The 19,642-nt window shown below is 40.3% G+C and overlaps 1 protein-coding gene across 4 annotated transcripts in view; it reads left to right on the top strand.

The window, feature by feature from the left end:
- Positions 1-6,798: 6,798 nt before the first annotated feature.
- The window catches only part of LOC124405626 (angiopoietin-2-like), a 52,998-nt gene continuing 40,154 nt past the window's right edge, over positions 6,799-19,642 (top strand). Inside the window, exon 1 of one of the 4 annotated variants that reach the window (XM_046880668.1) lies at positions 6,799-7,232. In XM_046880668.1, coding sequence (XP_046736624.1) covers positions 7,051-7,232 — 182 coding nt within the window. In that variant the 5' untranslated portion in view covers positions 6,799-7,050. The remainder of the gene's footprint in view (positions 7,233-19,642) is intronic. The other 3 variants (XM_046880670.1, XM_046880669.1, XM_046880671.1) reach the window with 3 other exon arrangements.

Here is a 19,642-nt window from a genome sequence, read left to right as displayed (position 1 = left end):
ATGGTCATTACAACTGACGGGTGTCTTATACATTTCATAAATTCTTACCTACTTCCAAAGACATAGAATGTACAACCTGCAGGAAGTATTATTTGTTGCATATTTTATTATAGAAGCGTATCTAATAAAAAAATTGTAGCAAGGCCTGCGCAGCATATATACCTGTAGGTTATATATACTGCATATAGGCGAAGTCACGACGTCTCGACTGAAGGGATAATTGCAAAAAAGAAAGATTCTAAATTCCAGTGCATTCGTTACGCATCGTTGGTTTATCGCGTGATCACTTGTGAATATTTACTCTGAATAACACCCGAGTTTATCTTTCGTCCTCGAGATATTGCAGATGAAATATGACGTCGCGTCGACGCGTTGCGATAGCTGCAGATGTTGATCGGACATTCGGCTGCAGAAATTTCCTGTTTAAGGGGTGTTAGCGGTGCTGACTCACTAATTAAAAGTGAACCGTTAAATTCTAATGACCCGAGACTCTCGCTACTTATCTGCTCCATGATTTACTTAGATTTAACACCGTTTTCGTATTAAAGTATCCTAGTGTGGACGCGTTAATCTCCTCATTATTGCTACAGTCAAGTAGTCTTTTAAATTCATAACTTAACTTGTAGTTTATACGGTATAAAATGTAACGGCATCCATGCTAATTACCCGGAAAGCCGTTCCGGGGAAAATACACACCTAGACTGATTAATACGTGTGCTACGGCATTAACTAAGTGCATATGAAATCTTCTCAAGTTTTCGATAACCAAGAATTATATTTTCTTATAGATAAAAAAAAAAAACAATTTGCAGGTTCTTCCACATATATACGCTTCTAGATTTCGAGTATTCGAGTATGCGCCAAAATCCTAGGAAGTTTAGTAGTCCTTTGCTCATTCTTCTGCCATACAATCAGAAAAGCAACCCTGACCAGCGTGCACAGATTTTCGTAATTTTTAACGAAATATTGAACTTGGTAATTTTATATTAAACTTTCACTTGTTTTTGCTTAGGGCAGGATCGTGATAATATGTTCCCAGATCCAGCCCTGAGCAAAAGCTGGTGAAAGTCTACTCTAATTTTACCAAGATCAATATATTGATCGGCATTATGCAAAATTTATATACGAACTTATCGTAAGTCAGGATTTTCTTGTGTGTCAATTAAAATTTATTTGTTGTAACAAAGTCTTCGTTGCACATTTCGAGACCCGGTAACTTGCTTAAGTCCGAGTCAATTATACAACAGTGCAAACGTATGCAGCATTACCGTGTAACAATTTGTGCTGACATTGAAACCGTCGCACAATTATGAAGTATTTTAAAAAGTGATAATGTATTTGTAGAAATAAAAGTTGTGTAGATTATATTAACATAGTTAACATGGCCTTGAAACTTCAGTTTTACCTTAAGAGCGTATAACAATTCCATGACAGCGATCAGTTATTATCAGGAATCAGATCAAACGACCAAGAAGAATTACTGTAAATGTATAAAATATTTTACACGTGTAGATTACGAGTTAGCGTTGCAAAAAAAATTATTTTTCTTCGTACTCGTGTCACATTTCAATTCTATGCAGATCAAAAACAAATTATAACGTTTGTTAGAAATAGTGATTCAAGTTAGATACAAATTTGAGATACATGCATTTTTGTTCAAGAAGGGTTTTTTTCCAAAAATTTGTTGGAAGCCAAGGTCGATGGGAAAAAGGGTTGAACGTAGTAACGTGCCTTTAGCAAAAAAACGATGGTGCAACAACTCGTTTATGAGGTACAAAAATTTTCTCTTTGTTTCAAATTACCATACCGACACCGAATATTCATTTTTTTGTCCAACATCTGCATCGTTGTGAGCCTCGGTGATTACCAACGTGAAACAAATAGAAGAAGTGTGACGACGAGAGCCAGCCAAATTGAAAATTGAGTTTCAATATTAGTAGTGTAAAGGAAAAATAAAAAACAACATTCATCGAGCATAAGCTAGGTACGAGGGTAATAATACTTACTCTGGTTAAGATTGGTTTCTTGCCCTTGATATTTGCGGTGTCTTAATAAGATTTATGTCAACGACCCTAGGAGTAAGATTAGTTTTTTGAAATTAACTCCAGTTATTTATTTCATCAACATTTTCATGTATGACTCAAAAAAGCATTATTTAAATGAAAAACTAAATTTTCTTATTTAAATATCTGAAGTTTCTTTCGTTGTCCTGATTTGTTCCGTGAATCTTGAAGTTTGAGAACAAAGAATTTACGAATAAAATAATGATCATATTGGAACCCCCTCCCCCCCCCCCCCCTTTTACAATACTACAATAACATAAAAACTAGAGCAAATCTGATATAATCATGAGTTTATTCGTAAATTCCACGTTCGCAAACACCAAAATTCACGGAAAAAAAAGAAATTCTTTATTCTACCTGTATTATCCGAGGGATATACTCTGTGAAATATACTACCGGCGACCGGCGACCTTCCTGTCTCGTGTCTCACGTCTGGGGCGGCCAGACAATGAATAACCTATACCCCGCGCCCACCGATGAACAGATATCAAGGAGACACGAGGAGTGAAGCCGTGGCACACGGGTCGATTGCCTTGCACTTCGTTTAACCTTTACTCGTGTAATATACGTACAGCACCTGCTGCATGTTGTACATCGTTATCGTGCATGTTACAGAGTGGGTGTCATTGTGTAGAAGACGCGTGCAGCGGGGCGGTGAACTCGACCGCGAAACAACTTTATAGGTGTGCTCCTAGGACTTCCCCTAGATTATGAAATATCGGAAGGATTCGGATTCACAGTCAATATGTCTGGTACTTGGTTGTTTTCGTCCGTACGTTACGCGTAGGAGGACGTTCCGTGAAAAAATTTCAACTCTTATCAAGAGTTGCGCGAAAAGTATAGAGATGGTTATCCAGATTGGAAATTCAATGATTTTTCGTGTACCAATTGAGGGACAGAATGAATTGTTCTTGGATGGACGGGGCTTGAGTTCCGAATTTTAGAAGTTCAGAAAGAGCCGGGTTCCAAAGTATTCGGTGGCGAAACTTGGAGTAAAGAAATCAAATTTTTACGAAAGAAGAAAGTTTCGAATTGTCGCAAAGCCAACGGCTCAATGTTCCGAAAATTCAAGTTACGATAGGCAGAAGTTCCGGTATGTAAAGTTCCGACGGAGCAAAATTTCGAAAATGAATGTATCCTCGCCGAAAAATGAGAAAAATCGTAAATCAAAATGACCAGGATTTCGAACGTAAAAATATAAAAAATCCAAGACAAAGAAAGATTAAAGTGGTGAAATTTGACCCGGCCGGAAGTTCAAAGAACTGAAAATCTTCAATCATTTGGAATTTCGATGCTCAGATTTCTTGATTTTATACTCGGGCTTTCGGAACTTTGACTTGTATAAGTTACGCCCTTTCGGCATTTTGTCTTTTTGCCTTTTACCGTACATTTCGCCTGGGTCCGCGATTCGGCAATTCGTTGTTAAGCAGATTTCTGATGCATTGTGGACCACGCCAGAGACAAACCTCGCGACCGTCCGCAACGCAGCCGGAAATACCGTTTCACAATGTGCAAGGTACTCGCATTTCAAGAGTGAAACTTTTGATCAAAGAAACACGCGTCGCTCTGAGCATTTTATGGGCCAAACGACGGTTATTATACATCACGACGTTCGCAGTAATCGACGATAGGTGTATTTCGACACTCGACCCTCTGGGCTAGAAGAATCACGAGGCACGCTGCGTTCGCGGTAACAACAGCTTAATTAATATTCGACGCTGGAAAATTTCTCGCCTCAAAGTTTCGGGTCCACTTCGCGATCGATCAGGCCCACCTGCACCTTCGAGGTGCGGAATAGTCTCCGATTGTGAAACTGCAGCCTCTCCATGCAGCGGAACTAGCCTTCTATTCGAGCTGTAAGTACGCCGAGTGGAACGCGAGCTCCGGGTGTAAGTCGCTAAGCCGCTGATAGTCCGATAAGAAGCATGATTGCGAGCTCCGCGCGATGTTTCTATAAGACAATGGGAATGTGCGGAGCGTTATGGTGTTTCACTTCGGCCCGAGCCGACGACCACTTGCGGCCTTCGATGATTCTAGGACAATCTTAGTGCCAGCCTTTCTATCTCCAGGTATAGACCATTTTTCCTTCGACTGAATATCGTGCTCCAGCCAGCCTTGCAGCTTGTGGATATTATCCAGCAGCAGGTAGCCCAGATATCCTGCGGCCGCAAAACTGGATGATTTCAATCCCTCGACTCGATGATCGAAGCTCGCTTACTCGGTTGGAGTTCCTGTCGCGACACGCGACGAACACACTCGAGTAAATTGTCGGAAAAAACGCTCAACTCAAATCTCAGGACGTATCGGATGACGTGTGGTCCCCAAAATATTGAATTCTGCTTTGAAAAAAATCCACCACTAATAATCAATAATATCGCGATTATCCTTGACTTAAATTTTCTAGTGGCATTTATACAATCGCGCGTGTCTGTATCACAGGTATGATTCGTATGTGTCTCGCGTCAAAATAGGATCGGCCTGTAACAACGTGTACCGGTAACTTAATCGATTCCGTAGCCTTGTGCAGAATTCAACATTTGATATGGTATGGTTTCGACTCCCAATGAATTATTATATCTTGCCTCTCACGTAGACGGAGACTTGCCTGCAGTCATCTCTTTTGGCAATAAATGAGTCTCATTGAGTACAAGCTAACTCGAAAAATAATTGCACTTCGTTTAAAAATTACATTTACATTTTCTCTCGAGCTACCCTATACTTGAACATTTACTTCCTCATCTGTACATCATTTGTAGAAAAATGTCACAGGTACCACGATAAGCGAACGAGTCGAATTCAGGTAACACTTGTGACGACTTGTAAAAATTTTCACCATTCAGCCAACGTCGGGATGAAATTCCTACTTTTCTTATACCTGGTGGTCCCACGAGTCGTCAATCAGCGTTTCCGTGAAAATTCACCTAATTTTAAGTACGGATGGTAATCAAGTTTTGTGTATACATGCATATGTATAGATGTATACACATACATGTAAAGCCTTCGTTCCGTTTTGTTCTGGTGACTTCTCTTTGCCCGTTCGGTTTTCAATGTATATCATCGATCCATAGCACGGACTACCATGCATGTGGCATGCCCCACCATGCCGGTAAGGATCTTATGTGAAAGTAAGTCTGCCGGTTGACTGAGAGCGCGTGCCCTGGCCCGGGGACGACTGGGTATAGGACACCGAGTCCGCGGTAGACAGACGAAGGTAGGGACAGACACTTTGCCAGCTGCCGCGTCTACGGACGGACCGGACCCACTGAGACAGAGACTGTCGCTTGACACGAGGAGCCAAGTCGAGATCGTAAAATTGAACAATAATACTTCTATTGTCTCTTACCGCAAGAGTTTGTGAACAAAAAACAAAAAACAAAACAAAAAAACAAATCAATCATCGAAAAATAATATAACAGAAGCAGAAACTAAATATTGCCATACACCCAGTTATTGTATTGTTGTTAATTTCTTTTTTTTTTCTGTACTTTTTGTTCGTCGAAAAGTTTTATTTGGCAAATTGTTATATATGTGGTAAATATTTGGTATAATATTAATATTCGTTTTTCTGAATCGGAAACTGTGAGACGTTTGTTATATCTACTGTACTGTTTCTTTGGATTTTGACAAACAATCCCGTATTGTTGCAAGCATCGAATATAACTTCATCGTGTTGTCCAGTTTGTTTGTACTTACATGACGGACCGAGTAGGGGCTGTAAGATGAGAGAACGCATTGCTGGAAAAAAAAAGTTTTCATTTACTCCCGTCTCGGTATATTCAAGCGTACGCGTAGATTCATTCTCGAACACATTTCGTTCAGTCACGACACAGCCGTGAGGGGTTCCTGATCGTTTAATACACGATTTTTCGCCTTTCTCGCCGTTTGAAAACTCGGCAAGACACCTAGATTTTACGATAACAGTTTCTTGTAGTTTTTGTATCACCGTCGAATTTGCAACAGCGTTTTTAATCACATTGAATATTTGAAAATCGAAATCTACGGAAAAGTATTCGAATCGGTAGTGAAAATTGGTTAATTGTCACTCATAATAATTAAATGATTGGAAAGATTAACCGAACGTCTCACAATTTTCGAAAATTTCTGTGGAACTCGGTTATCATGTTGTTGAAAGACGAAATTTGGTACATAACGAACGGTCGTGAAAATATATCGTCATTCAAATAGGTTCACTTTCTTTCTGTTATTGATAATTGTTGCATTTACATATCGATTGCAGAGAAAATTAAGTACTAAACTAAATCAACGTTTGTTTCTTTCTTTTTTCTTGGTGCAGAATAGTCTGGCCTGGACGAAAAGAGACGAGGGATACTCGGATTTACTATCGGGACATAAATTTTTATAAACTCGGTGTCTAATCATGCATTTTTCAAAAAGAGACATTTTGACCGCGGATATGGTGCTGGTTGTACAATTCCACTGAAATCATTGAACTGCTACGTGCGAAAGTGAATTGATACCTAACCGAAAGGACGATAAGCAGCTACGGGTCTGAGTCGATAATCTTAATTCACCCAGCGACTTGTTCGCTTTTATCTTTGACTCGGATCACATCCGCGTAACGCAAACCCAGTGCCAGTGATAATTACATAGAATAAACAGAACGCCGTGGAACCAAAGGAACTAATCACCCTTGTAAATCCGACATTTTGCGCCTTGTGACCTTAAAAAGTTTTTACGGTTTTAACACATTGACAATAAAACGGCGATGAAAAATGAATGAATAAACTAATAAGCAAAAGGGTGAATAAGTAAATAAACAAATGGACAAAGGAAGAAAGTAACAGGTTGAGTCAAAAATTGATAAGGGAAAATAAACTCGGTGAATCGTATTAAAGTGAAAATTTAATCGAGAAAGTGGTATAATAAAAGAATTGAACAAAATAAGTCATAGTTATAGTGCATAAAATACTGTGACTAAATCGGAACGGTTTTTAGAGGAAAATCCGCGATCCGAACGGCAGTGACCATGATAAAATTTGTGCTAGCGGCGTATCTTTTAGGCTTCGTGCTCGCCGGAAGTCCAAGACTTCCGAGGACCTCGGCGGACCAGCGCAGCATCAGAAACGCAAACAGCATTAGCAGCGCAACGAGCAACAGCATCAACGGAAGTCTTCTTCCTGCTCCTTCGCGAGGCGCTCATCGGAACAGGTGAGTTAATTGTTTGTCATATTCCATTGCCGAACACACGTATGGAATAAGACCTAGAAGTTATGACCTAAGGTAAGTGTATCATTAATTGACACGTTTAGACCCAATTATTGACCCTTTGATTTTCGAAAAATTGTAACTTTTGACGGCCAAATTTTGAATTTCTCGATGACTAAAACCAATCGCTAGAGGGTTAGACACTAGAAATTAATTTTTTGGTAATCTTAGAACCAAGGATCAAACAGATACAATAAAAAAAAAATTTCAGGAATTGGGCCAGGTCAATAACTGGTACGCTTACCTTAATCATTATCGAATTTTTTGACGAGGATTTGGTTTCTTCTCGAGTAACCTCGAGTAGCTCAGAGCTCGAGTACAAATTAAGCCATTTGGGAACTTTCGCTACAACATGCATTACGTGTGCGCGTTTATTGAAGGATATTATCTACTCGAATTTAGTGATTTTTCTGTGACGTTCGAATCAGAAATTCACAATTTAACGTTCGAACTTTCGTTACGTTTCTTAGGAATTAAAAATACCGCCGCTCTCCGGTTCGGTGTAAAAGTATATAAATGTTATTAACAGGTGCGCGTGCGATTTTGAGTTCAAGCTACGTCGTTACATCATGAAATTTAGTTAACGCGCTTACTTCGATACACGTAACTGTAATATTTAAGTCAATGCGCTCAGGTCAGACAATTTGTGGCAGATCTTAAATGCCAAGTGCTTCGACAATAAATCTGAAAACTGGACAGGTGATCGAGTCCTTACGACCTAACCCACCGTTCGGATAAATAAAATTGTATAAATATCTGAGAGTTGGTTATCTTGAGATTTTATTTATATTTTTTACTCATGAAACTAGGAGTAAAAGTTGGTAAACTTGTAATATCGCATCATTGCACAGTCCGGAATCACAAGCAAAAAAACGTTTAACGCCAAGTCTTTACACGAATATATATTACCGCGATGCGATAGAAAGTGAAATTGCTACGGGTGAAAAATTTCACAGTTCAACGCAGCAGCTGGCAGGACGATGTTAATAATTAATTGATCATACTAAACTCCGGCTGTGATTCAACACAATGGCTGAACCTTATGTTTAATAGAGAATTTGGTTACCAGTCTATATTTTCATCGATCCCGAATTTAGGTGTAAAAAAAAACCAAAAAAAAAAAAAACGAAACTAAAGTCATGGAAAGCTAGAACGCTGTAACAGTATTCTTAGATTGTTTCGGAACTGCGACTTCTCATCTACCTCCAATTTGTCAAGTACATAATATACGAAGGTCTAGAAGCCACTGTTTATAATCATCGTGAATTTATTAGCGCGCAAGATAAGAGATCGCGATTTTATAATAAACCGACATTGATGTATCTCCGAATTTTTTTTCATTTAATGTTGTTTCACACTCCTTGCCATTCATTAGTCCCATACGTGTGCGAGTCCTGATATTTATACTCGATCAGCCTTGAATCCACCTTACACCAACATTGTATGTACATACCTACGCATATACGTTGAGTCATGGGGGTCATGCACGGGTTCCTAATATGAATGGTAGTTCGGTACAGCAGCATAGAAATTACAAAAGCACGCTCTATTCTGTGCTTCGTTTTTTCTCAATTCCCACCTACTTGCCGATTACCACTCAACCGGTGTACAATGATCTGTCACCACGACGTTGCCTGTGAAACCAGATGTTGCTGTATCCGCACCTACACAGGAACGGCCGGCATCAGTGTGCCTTTCGAACAATTTACAACTCGAGATGGACACACGGTGATCTGTTCTTAGACGCTTGTACCTTGTTGCTCGACGCTTGTATACCGAATGTCAGATTCAAATTGCAACCATCAAGGAAGAAGGATTGTCGATATTATCTATCTAGGTTGAGGCTCGAGGCTGAACCTCTGATTGCACAGGCTCTACGACTCGTTCAGATTGAATGTTATTGATTCGGGTAACTGGTTCTGTTTTTAAAACTGTCACGCTTTTTTCGCTGCGGTATTACAGTGATGTACTCATTCTGTGGTTGAGAAAAAGAAAAAAAAAAAAAAGAAATAACAGTTTGTCACGAATCTTTCGAATCTGCGAATGCAATTTGACACTACATCTGCGTATCACTCTTCGATCTTCGTTATGAAAGAGTATCGTTCAACTAATTGTGATTATTGAAACAAATTCACAACACACTGCGTCGATCATTGGGGGGTTCTGTAATCACATTGATTTACCATTTAAATGAAACGAAAATTTTATACCTCGATGAAATATACCCAGGCAAAGTATCACGGCATCTAAACTCTCATCAAAGACCCATTCAGCATAATTGAGTCATAAACTCTCGCTCTTGATTCGCGGTTCAATGGGGGACACTAAATGGACAATAGTTGAACCAATGTGTTTCTACGGATTCCGAAACTCACAAAAAAACGGCGACAGAAAAGATTTCGCAACAAATTTAGCATACGAGAACGATTGTGTTTTTTTGTCTAGCTGTTGGACTTAATTATCGTGCGGTCAGGTCATGAGGTCAGTTAATATTCGTAATTCCTAGCCGTTTTTGAAGGGAGGACGATCACTGATTCGCACTCTCTGATCTCGAGAGCATATCCCGCAGTGTGTAGGCGCGTCAATTCTTTCCTTCCTGCCTTCCTTCCTTCCTTCTTTTCCTGGGCACTTTCGAATGACGTTGCTGTTGACATTTGTTGTGCTTACACACACCGTGTACCAACTTTTTCTACTTCGAATCGAATCGATGATGCGGCGACGATGCGATAAGGAAAAACGACGCAACCTGGCAGGTGTTAACCTTGGGGAAGACCGCGAGGCGAGATAGCGGGAAGGATGGAAGGCATACATGTACATATATTGCGCGGTAAGCTAGCCATTCGTGAACAGGATTCACTCTTACAACTCTTACGACTTGTGCTGTTGGGTATGCGGTATACCTACACCTACTCCAGGCGTAACGGTACTTTGAGTATATGCACATGCAGCCCCTTCCACATGTCTTGCCTTGCCTAACTATACACGAACTCTTCATCATCCTAATCATTCACCTCAGTCGCCAGGTTTTAGCTTTTTGCAATTTTCTTTGGTGTACCGGGGAGACGATTTTTGTCGGCCCGGGTGTTCCGCGTCGCTTGGTCAACGAGCCGTGCGTTGAATGATAATTTTAATGCCAAACTCGCGGTTTTCCATAAGAAACCATGCAGATGTCCGCTTCTTTGCTCAATAGATTGTTCGAACAGATCACTCGCCACGTTTTTGGTAGTGGAATTTTATTTTACAGGTAGATGCAATTGAACTTGATGATTCGGTTTGTCGGCGAGATAATCTGTCCGTTGCGGTATTAGCGTCCAAGCACCGTTTATCAGCATGAATTATCGAAGTAGAAAGTGCCTGTGCACAGAGCCTTTCGAGAGAATGAGATTTCGCGTCCGCGGTTCCGTTGCGCGTTGCTGCCTACATTTTATAGGTCTTCGATGTTTTTGGATCTTTACCGGGATCGTACTGTTGTCAGATCTTTTCGTACGTAACAGAGGCCAAGGCTTTATCCGATGAGAAGGAACGGAGGCGGCTTACTTATCGCCGCAAATGCTGGAGTGGGTTTGAGGTTGAATCTTTTGGAAACGATTCACAAAACTTTGGACTCTCGACTACGCAACTTTCCTTTATTAAGAATCATGGTGAAATCAACTGGATGCAATTATAAAATAGACAAATTAATGTCACAACCTAGGCATGAACCATCGAAAAATCTTCATTTTTAATGTGCCAATATAAATAAGTAGCGCAGCATAGCACTTTCAGTACTAATGCATGTACATTACAGCCGTGAGTGTTGTTCTTGTTTTTTTTTTTTTACAACAAAATATGGCGAGTGAACTAAACTTCCCATTAAGGCATCAACCGGCTACCTCAGGTGTCGATAAATCACGCATGATTACCCATAAAGCGAAGGCACTTGAAAAGATACCCAACGAAGATCGCGAACGCTCTCATATCCATTCGTATGATTCGAAAGATCGTTTTTATCCGTTTATCAAATACTCTCGCATAGGTGGCGAACAATTTTATCCTATTGTCGACTATCTCGTACGTTTCATCTCCCGCTGGTTGTATACGTCCTTCGCAATGTTCCGTAGATACATCATCGGGTACCGACGTCTGTTCTCGAGAATGTATAATCTCGAATGATTATTCAACAACGTGCGACAAACCTATGAAGAGGCACTCTCGACAACAAGGTCAATGACATGGGAACATTGATAATAAGCGAAATATTTCCCATTCCCACACTTTACACACAATTGTAAGTCTCCGGACAGTTTTAATTGTTATGACTTGATGAATCCGTGATCATAATTGAAGTAGATATACTGTAATATCTGAGAATCAGGACGTCGAGATAATGAAAGCGTCTTAAACAGGTGCGCCCTGTGTATTTATGCGCAACGAACAATGCCTTATGGCTTACTCGACGTTCAAATGTACAGGAACTTGTAATAACATCGTAATTTTCGGATAAAATCTCTCGATACCCGATAGCTACCTTATCGTCATGGAAGAAATTTTGATTAAAACTCTGCAGCAATAACCCAACATGTCTTGCGGAGTTCTTAGAAGCTTCAAGAGTCCAGGGTGAATATTACAACGGTGCTAGACCACAATTGAAATAAACTTAGACCGCAATACGGCCCATGATTGCGAGGTTTCTCAGAGCGAATTAGCGATGCTGTTTGGTACCGCGTAAAGAAATATCACCTCCGCACTCGTCATGGAAAGATGGATAAGATAATTAGTTTAGGTAGCATTCTTAGTCGTGCTGTATGTATAGCTGCTACCGGAATTAACCTAGTTTCTAACTAATATTTTCTAATTTTTTAACCCTGAGTCATCATTAATCAACAATAATCAAGGATAATTGAGCTGGGACGAGGAACATTTATTCCAAACTCGACCGGAACAAGTTTTTTTTATAAACAATTTCGAAAATCCATATCATGTAACCTTGCATTTGCTAGCAGTGAAAAGATTTCAGATAAACTGGAGATGAAGCTCTATAAATTATTCCTACCAATTACTCTTCTTCCGTTTTTTTGCATTCTTTGCTCGACTATCGGTCAGCGATCGTTAGCAATAAATACTTACTTTTTTGCCAATGAAGCACCGTAAGAATTTCGGGAAAAGTCATGCAGAATGCCAAACTGAGCCCACTTTCATGGAACATAATTTTTACCCCCATCTTACCGATCTATTAAAATCATTCAGCTTGATACATCTGCAGTTAAAAAATCTTCACACACCCAGTGTTTTTATGGAAAAACCACATTAAAAACAGTGTGTGTCTGTAAAAATTTTCAGCAAATCTACGGCTAGCTTCAGCTTCATCCGTAGCTAGGTAAGATGCTGGACTGGATCAATGGTACCTATAGTCACAATCGAAAATCTCCGTAGACCGATCGACACCTGTTCTTAGAGGCGTGCGTCGCCCACGCGCCGGGTCCGTTTCGTGTTTCTCTTGCCACGTCGGTTGTGTACGTAGCAGTGTGTATGTGTGTGCGTGTGTTGCGTGTGGTTAGTAACTGAAATGGCACCAGGAAACTCTCCCATTTCCGTCCCCATTAACGCGCCTTTTCATCGCGGCTACTTCATGGAGTCCTTTCGTTATGGTAATCGCATACGTTTGTTTGACTGGGAAATTGGAAATGGCAAGAGATCAGAGACAATGCTATATAGCTCCGAATCCCACGCAGAGATGAGAGAGACTCGAAAATGATTAGGATCTATGGTGATGTTTTGTAATTTAGTTAGTAACATCGGATCATCTTTGCCGCAGATTTGTGTTCTTCATTTCGTATAATTACTAGTTTGACCTTTGACGGTTATGATCAGTTGGCATTCATGGTGCCGAGATTGAATATCATCGATTAAAAGATGTAAGCCATTACACGTAAGCGAGGATAAGGAATTGAGCCGTGGGTAAAAAATCGCATGCTAATGATCGATCAGTTCTCGAAACTACGTCGTTCAATCGGAAGCGAATCTTGGTTATGGCGGTATAAATAATTTTATTACACCGCTATGCTGGATGGTAAATAATGGGATCGTTATGTGGCTGATTGAGTTTGGAGATTCAATTATACTAGAGCTAATTGCGTGCGGACTAATCAACAATGGCAAGAAGAATTCGTGCGATATATTCACATGTTTTATGCGTAAAGATCATAGTCAGCGATCGAACGATCGAGCGATTCTAGAAATACAGCAAATTTTTATTCGTGTAGGTTACAGAATCACACGATTCCTGCCCAAACCTGAAATATATCAGTAAATTGTTACATGGCTAATCGACTTAATGTTAATTGCTACTAATAAAATCAACATAAAGCTGACATTGACGTTTTATTTCTTCTGATTCGTTTACTGACGAGATCATTGCGAGGATAGATGGAATTATACTTTTATTATCTATGTGGGATTCTTAACTTTGACTGTGAGGCTAATTGGTGCTGATAAAAATAGAATAAATAATACTGTCGACAAGAAAATATGCTTGTAGGGCAGGGCGAAGCCCGTATTATACGAGTATCAATGTATAGATGAATTCTAATTTGATTAGTGAAAGGTGTTAAGTCTGGGCAAAGCCACCGACAAAGTATCGGAACGAGATGAGAGAATTGGCATTGACTGCCACGGTAATCGTGATAACATTAAATTTTAGTAGGAATAAAACGCATTTGTACAACGTAGACTTTGCGATGAGTTTTCGAAATTTACAATCAATGGTCGCTCTTCAGCCAAATAATAAGACTCGAGGATAATATTGAACTTGGTCACTTTTACGGCCGTGCCTTTTTTCTGCTACGCAATACTACTTCGTCTTTTGGTTAGTCAAATACTCACAAATGGTCACCCTGACAATGACAATGACAATGGATGGATTTCTCTACCCGATGGTCCCGCGGCTTGCGCTCAAACGGGTTTTAATTGATCGAGGGACGAATCTTCATCATTCGATTATATGTCCGTCATGATGGACACCGCAGCCATGCTGATAAAATTTCTTAAAAAATATCTTGCGTCAAATGACCGCTTCGCGAACGAGGATTAACCCCTTTCACTCGGACACCGCTAGTTCAACACGTGGAAACGATTGCGCATCCACTTGGGCGAGTCTTTATTAATCGGCTGCCGTATCGCAACGAGAGCAGCACTTTTTTCGCAATAAGAAAAGGACGGCAAAGGATGACATTCACGAGGCGACGACGCCTCGCCGATCGAGTCTTGGTGGCGGTATGAGAAGTTGTAAAAGCGGTTCTTACGCAATTATCTCTGAACCTGTCCTCTTCACCGTGCTTCCTACGTGTCATGCCCTGGCATACGTACGCCTTGTGTTTGCTTTTCAACGCTCAAATCCCCCTCGGACCAATCGCTCTTTCACTCTTTCACTATCGCTTCATATACGCTTTTGAAGTATTCGAGCCGCCTCCCGCTCGCAGTCGCGTAAAGAAAATTCATTTTTACGAACCACCGTTCTCTGTTACTATAGGTATACTATATGTATATGCTCGCGAAGCCTCAAGCGGCCAAGTACAAGCGATATTTAAGCCGGTGCTAACTTTCGAGATATACGTCTCTCAGCCTCCACGTATGCGGCTATAGACGTCGTTTGGAAATAGAGAAATCGGAAGGCAGCGAATCAGTCCTTTCGGAGCTGCAGGCTTGGGTCAGTACTAAACTTTATCAAATGATCAAGGTCTCGTTCTCACGATCAGCCAAGTTTACTAGTGAGCCGTCGAATGATTTTGAACCCGTTTCACCCATTGTTGTATTATTGTTGAATCTAATAACTAACGATTGGAATGGCGAAATTTTATGGTGCCAAAGTGACGTGCTTGGGTAACTTATATCGCACCGTTTACGAAATCGGAAACGAAGTTTTGTCGAACGGTGTTGACGTATTATGCTTTTAAGAAGGCTAGCGCATTTACTGGACTTTTAAAGATACAAACAGCTGATCAATCAGCCATTGCCGTCACATCACGGCGAATAGCTTTTAGGAATCCAGTTCAATCGGTGTCTGCGGATATAGATATATTTTAACTCGTTTCAACTATTGCGAAATATCAGTGTGTAAGTTTCAAAGACTGACCACTCACCCGCTCAGGCCATAATGCACGTTGATTCATACTTCGACTAGTTTCATCCCATAACTGTCGCCGCTATCCGTTCGGTACAAAATGTCAGAGTTCTCACGGTTTCGGATTATTTGACATTCTTTTTACGGTCGTTTTGCTTTAGGACTTAGTCGATTGCATCTTCAACTAGATATTGGATCTTCCACGGTCCCTAATTGTCCGGTAAGGATAGGTACTTCGTCAGCCGGGTGAATATTCGAAATTCTTCAAGTAGAAGAAAATTCATAAATCGTAGCAATTAATAACTTGAGTATATTTGCATAGGATTTTTTCTTTGCACAGAATCATCCGATAGCATTGAGCATTTTTTGACAAATCAATCATACCGTTATCACGTGTAAAACCTGAGCAGTGGTTGACCTGATAATGCTTTACTATACGAAACGTGGTTTCATAATTTATACCGAGTGCAAGTCTTGACTTTCGCTGTATCACAATGCAAAATACCGAGATAACTTTTGTTATATTAGAACTATGCCATCGAAAAATTCGTCACAATTTACACCTGATTCTGAATTAAGATATTTTTCTATCGCCCAGACACGTTACGTGTTGTTCAGCCAAAGATGTGTCCGATCATCCAAATGAATTCATAATCGTTATGCAACAGTTATCGCACTTTATTATTAACTTATTACAACATTTAGCGAGAATTATGCTAAGTTAGGAATCTTTGAGGCAGTCAGCATACCTGCCTTGATATAAGTAGCTGTGTTGCTATCTATACGTGGAGCTGTTCGAACACTGCCATACTGTATATTTATAAACGTCGGCTATTCACAGACTTTACAACGCGTACACTTTCTCGTCGCGGGCTGATATATGGAATTGAGCCGCCGATTTGTAGTTATTCCATCATAATGATGTAATTCTAACTCCGATATTGAGGTATTCCTCGGCAGAAGTTTTTTTACCTTACATTATGCCGCACTCTTCATAAAAGTACACAAGTTATCCACCTTGTCTCACCCGATTAAGAACCATGTAACGTTGAGTATTTTCACTGATCCCATAATAGACGGGATAAAATTGTTAAATCTTCCAGCCTTTATTTACAGTAAAATACATTCATGTTTTTATTGCGGTAGTGAATACAGCAAGCAAAAGAGCCAGACTTAATAAGGAAATAAATAGCCATTAAATAAATGCTCATAACGTTTATGATCGGGAATTAATTGATAAAAGAATATTACTTCGTACCATGCATGCAGGAACACAGATTTTTCGTACTTACATATTTTAATCCGAGTTAATTACTTCAGCAACGACTTCCAGACATTCGGTACACTTCACTTCTATTCATCGACGCAGTTCTTTATCGTCTTTTAGTATCATACGTCCGTATCGTGATTAAAAGACAAAAAGAAAAAAAAAGTTATGGTGCTTCTACGGTGAATTACAGATTGCGAACACGAACGGAATTTCTCAAACGCATTCGACGTTTTTTGCCAGAAGAAATATGTCGTTATCGCCAGCTTACCCAGCTGGAATTGGTCAACCTGTTTTAAGGTCGCAGCGTTACCTCTCATACGTACTTTGTAGGTGCCATGTTTTTCTGCATCGATTTAAGCAACAAATTCAGAATACCGTTGCCTCGAGACTCTTGTCCACTTCACATTGGTTATTATTTATTTATTTTTTTTCTTCCTCTTTCAATATCTTTTTGTCTCCTTTGCACGATGCATGAAATTAGGTCTGCTCTTGATGTAACCGGAAAGTTGTCAGTTTATCGTGCTTGCATAATTCTACATATTTCAGATAATGATAGTTATGCCTGGCAATTCTGGCTAATTAGATCGCTATAACGATGACTTGACAGAGCGCAGAGAAGGAAAAGAAAAGTAAACGAAATTGTAACATAAGCACAATTGTACCGCAACGCACCTTTCGCTCGAGGAAGCTTGAATGGATGACCCTCAGGCGTCGGGTTGCATAATAATATTAATAATCGTATTTAGACCTACCTATACCTACATACATACAATGCATGCATTCGGTTGTGGATGTGATGGATTACGGTAGTAAAACTGTTTTTCAAGTCCACGGTAGACGAAAACGCGAAAGAATGGCCCGTGATAATCGACGTCTTAAATGTAATTGTCGATTCGGGTCCAATTTACCCGGCATTAGGGTGTATTGTGTGTTGTATCGGGATGTGGGCCGCATGACGTAACCACGCGAGGTGAATGCTCGAATTTCGCAAGTCGGTGCAAATTTAATCCCTCCATCGTAGGCCGTCTTCACGAGCTAGTAAGCTTCCGTCCTCCGAGTCTTCGCAATGCTGCAGGATCGCGCCAATTTTCCAGTCTCCCGATGAATGGATCATTCGATGAATATGATCGATCATCATCCGCGTGTTGTGTGTGTAAAAAACGTCGCTGTTTTGCTCGGGTACAAACGGAGCCTGCTCAAATGTCGATAGTGAAAGCTGAGGGTATAACGTATACGGACGATACGCGGTAATGCACTATACACGGTGGGACGGTTCGGTAGCGATTAGGTGCTGAGGTGTGTGTGTATGCATGAATTTTTTAGTAAATATTTCAATGTCAACGTTTTTTTTCAAATCTCGGAAGGTAGCTCGAATAATTCATGTTGTATCAATACACGCCTCGCATTATATCAAGTGTTGATAATTGAAATGGGTTGACAAAACACAGCAATGTCAATATGTCTTTTTCTCGTAATTAGGGCAAGTTTTTCAACGTGTTATTGATATTTTATACTAGTAACGAGGGAAGTTGTTTTGATTGAATTTTATAAAAGCGTTGATTTTGACACAGAACATATCAGAGGCAAAACGTTTGCGCTAATTATTCCTAACAAGTTACGCGAGTGAGATCTACCTAAAGCCGAAACGTTTATTGAGCTAAAAACTCGGGAATAAAATTCCTTACGCATTCCACGAAAATAATCAAATTATTCGGAGTACGGGCAGCGTGGTGTTTTAATTAGTTTTTAGATTTTAGGGGTTGTGGTCGTAGAGGTGGTGTCCGGTGCTTTTACAATATCGACACGACGATGAAAATTCGCATTTTGTTTATTATGAACTTGTCCAATAGTGGAATACGCGTGATATTTAATTCTCGCTTTTGTCGGTGCAAGTTTTCGCGCCATGCAATTGGACAATTTCGTCGACGCAGATCGAGCTCCAATTATTTCACTCAATCATCGTCCCACATCGTGTACATCGTGTACCTGACGATCTGTGCGGGGTTCGAGGGTGAAAACGCCTCACGTTATCTCCGCACACATCTGCAGTCTGCCTACCAACTCTCGATTCGACACATTGTTGCCTTGTACTTTTTCGTCCATCCACTCCGATGTACATATACGGTCTGCCTGTACATAAAACTCGGCGTTTGTTCGAAGACCGTTTCATTAAAGTAGCAGCTTGTAAAATTGTGCCTCGCGGAGCTGGTGAAACCAGCTCGAACCACACACGCTATAGGTACATACATACATGCGTCAATTTGGGACCGGCGATAAAATTCAGGGCGTTATGCTCGGATGTGAAAAAATTCAAGTTTCACATGAGGAGATTATCGTCATAACTTGCAGGTACATACCTGCAACTGCAACTCCAGTTGTATTACAAGGAAAAGTCGTCTTGTCTTGCGATTTGGAATTGAGTAATGATATAACTCGAAAGAGGGACAGACCACTTAAACCCTTCTGTGTGGTGGCCATCTTCGTTTATAAATTATAAATACCGATATTCAAACCACCGTGCTTGATGCCATGCTTGATTTCCGTTATGCAATGGGAAGAAGACTGTGGTCACGGTATCTAGCTTCGGGTATAAACGACGAGCAGGACGGAAATGAATTTTGTAATAAGCTCGGTTTCCGATAACAAGCACGCGTGAACGGATCTTCTTTCCTCTCGCTCCTTTCCTTATTTTGTTCTTGTTTTTAATTTTCACTTCTTTTTCTTCGACACGTCTACAGTTACCTTGTAACACTTGTAATATTACCGTTGGAATTGGCGTGAAGTGACTGTTCGTCATATCAGTCACGTCACTGGTGTGTAGCGGCGGCGATGGAAAGTATTTTCTAATAATTTCACTTCGCAATGGTTTTCTTCTTCCTTTCTTTCGTCGAGTAGGTATACCAGCTGGCCATGCACCATACACCATCATTGCAATCGTCCTGCTGAACATGTACGCAGGTAACAACGAGGTCTGCCCATGGGTCG

Source organism: Diprion similis, chromosome 4 (genome assembly GCF_021155765.1).
Source record: "Diprion similis isolate iyDipSimi1 chromosome 4, iyDipSimi1.1, whole genome shotgun sequence".
Taxonomy (NCBI): domain Eukaryota; kingdom Metazoa; phylum Arthropoda; class Insecta; order Hymenoptera; family Diprionidae; genus Diprion; species Diprion similis.
Note: the sequence above shows the minus strand (reverse complement) of the source record. Positions and strands in the feature narration are given on the sequence as shown.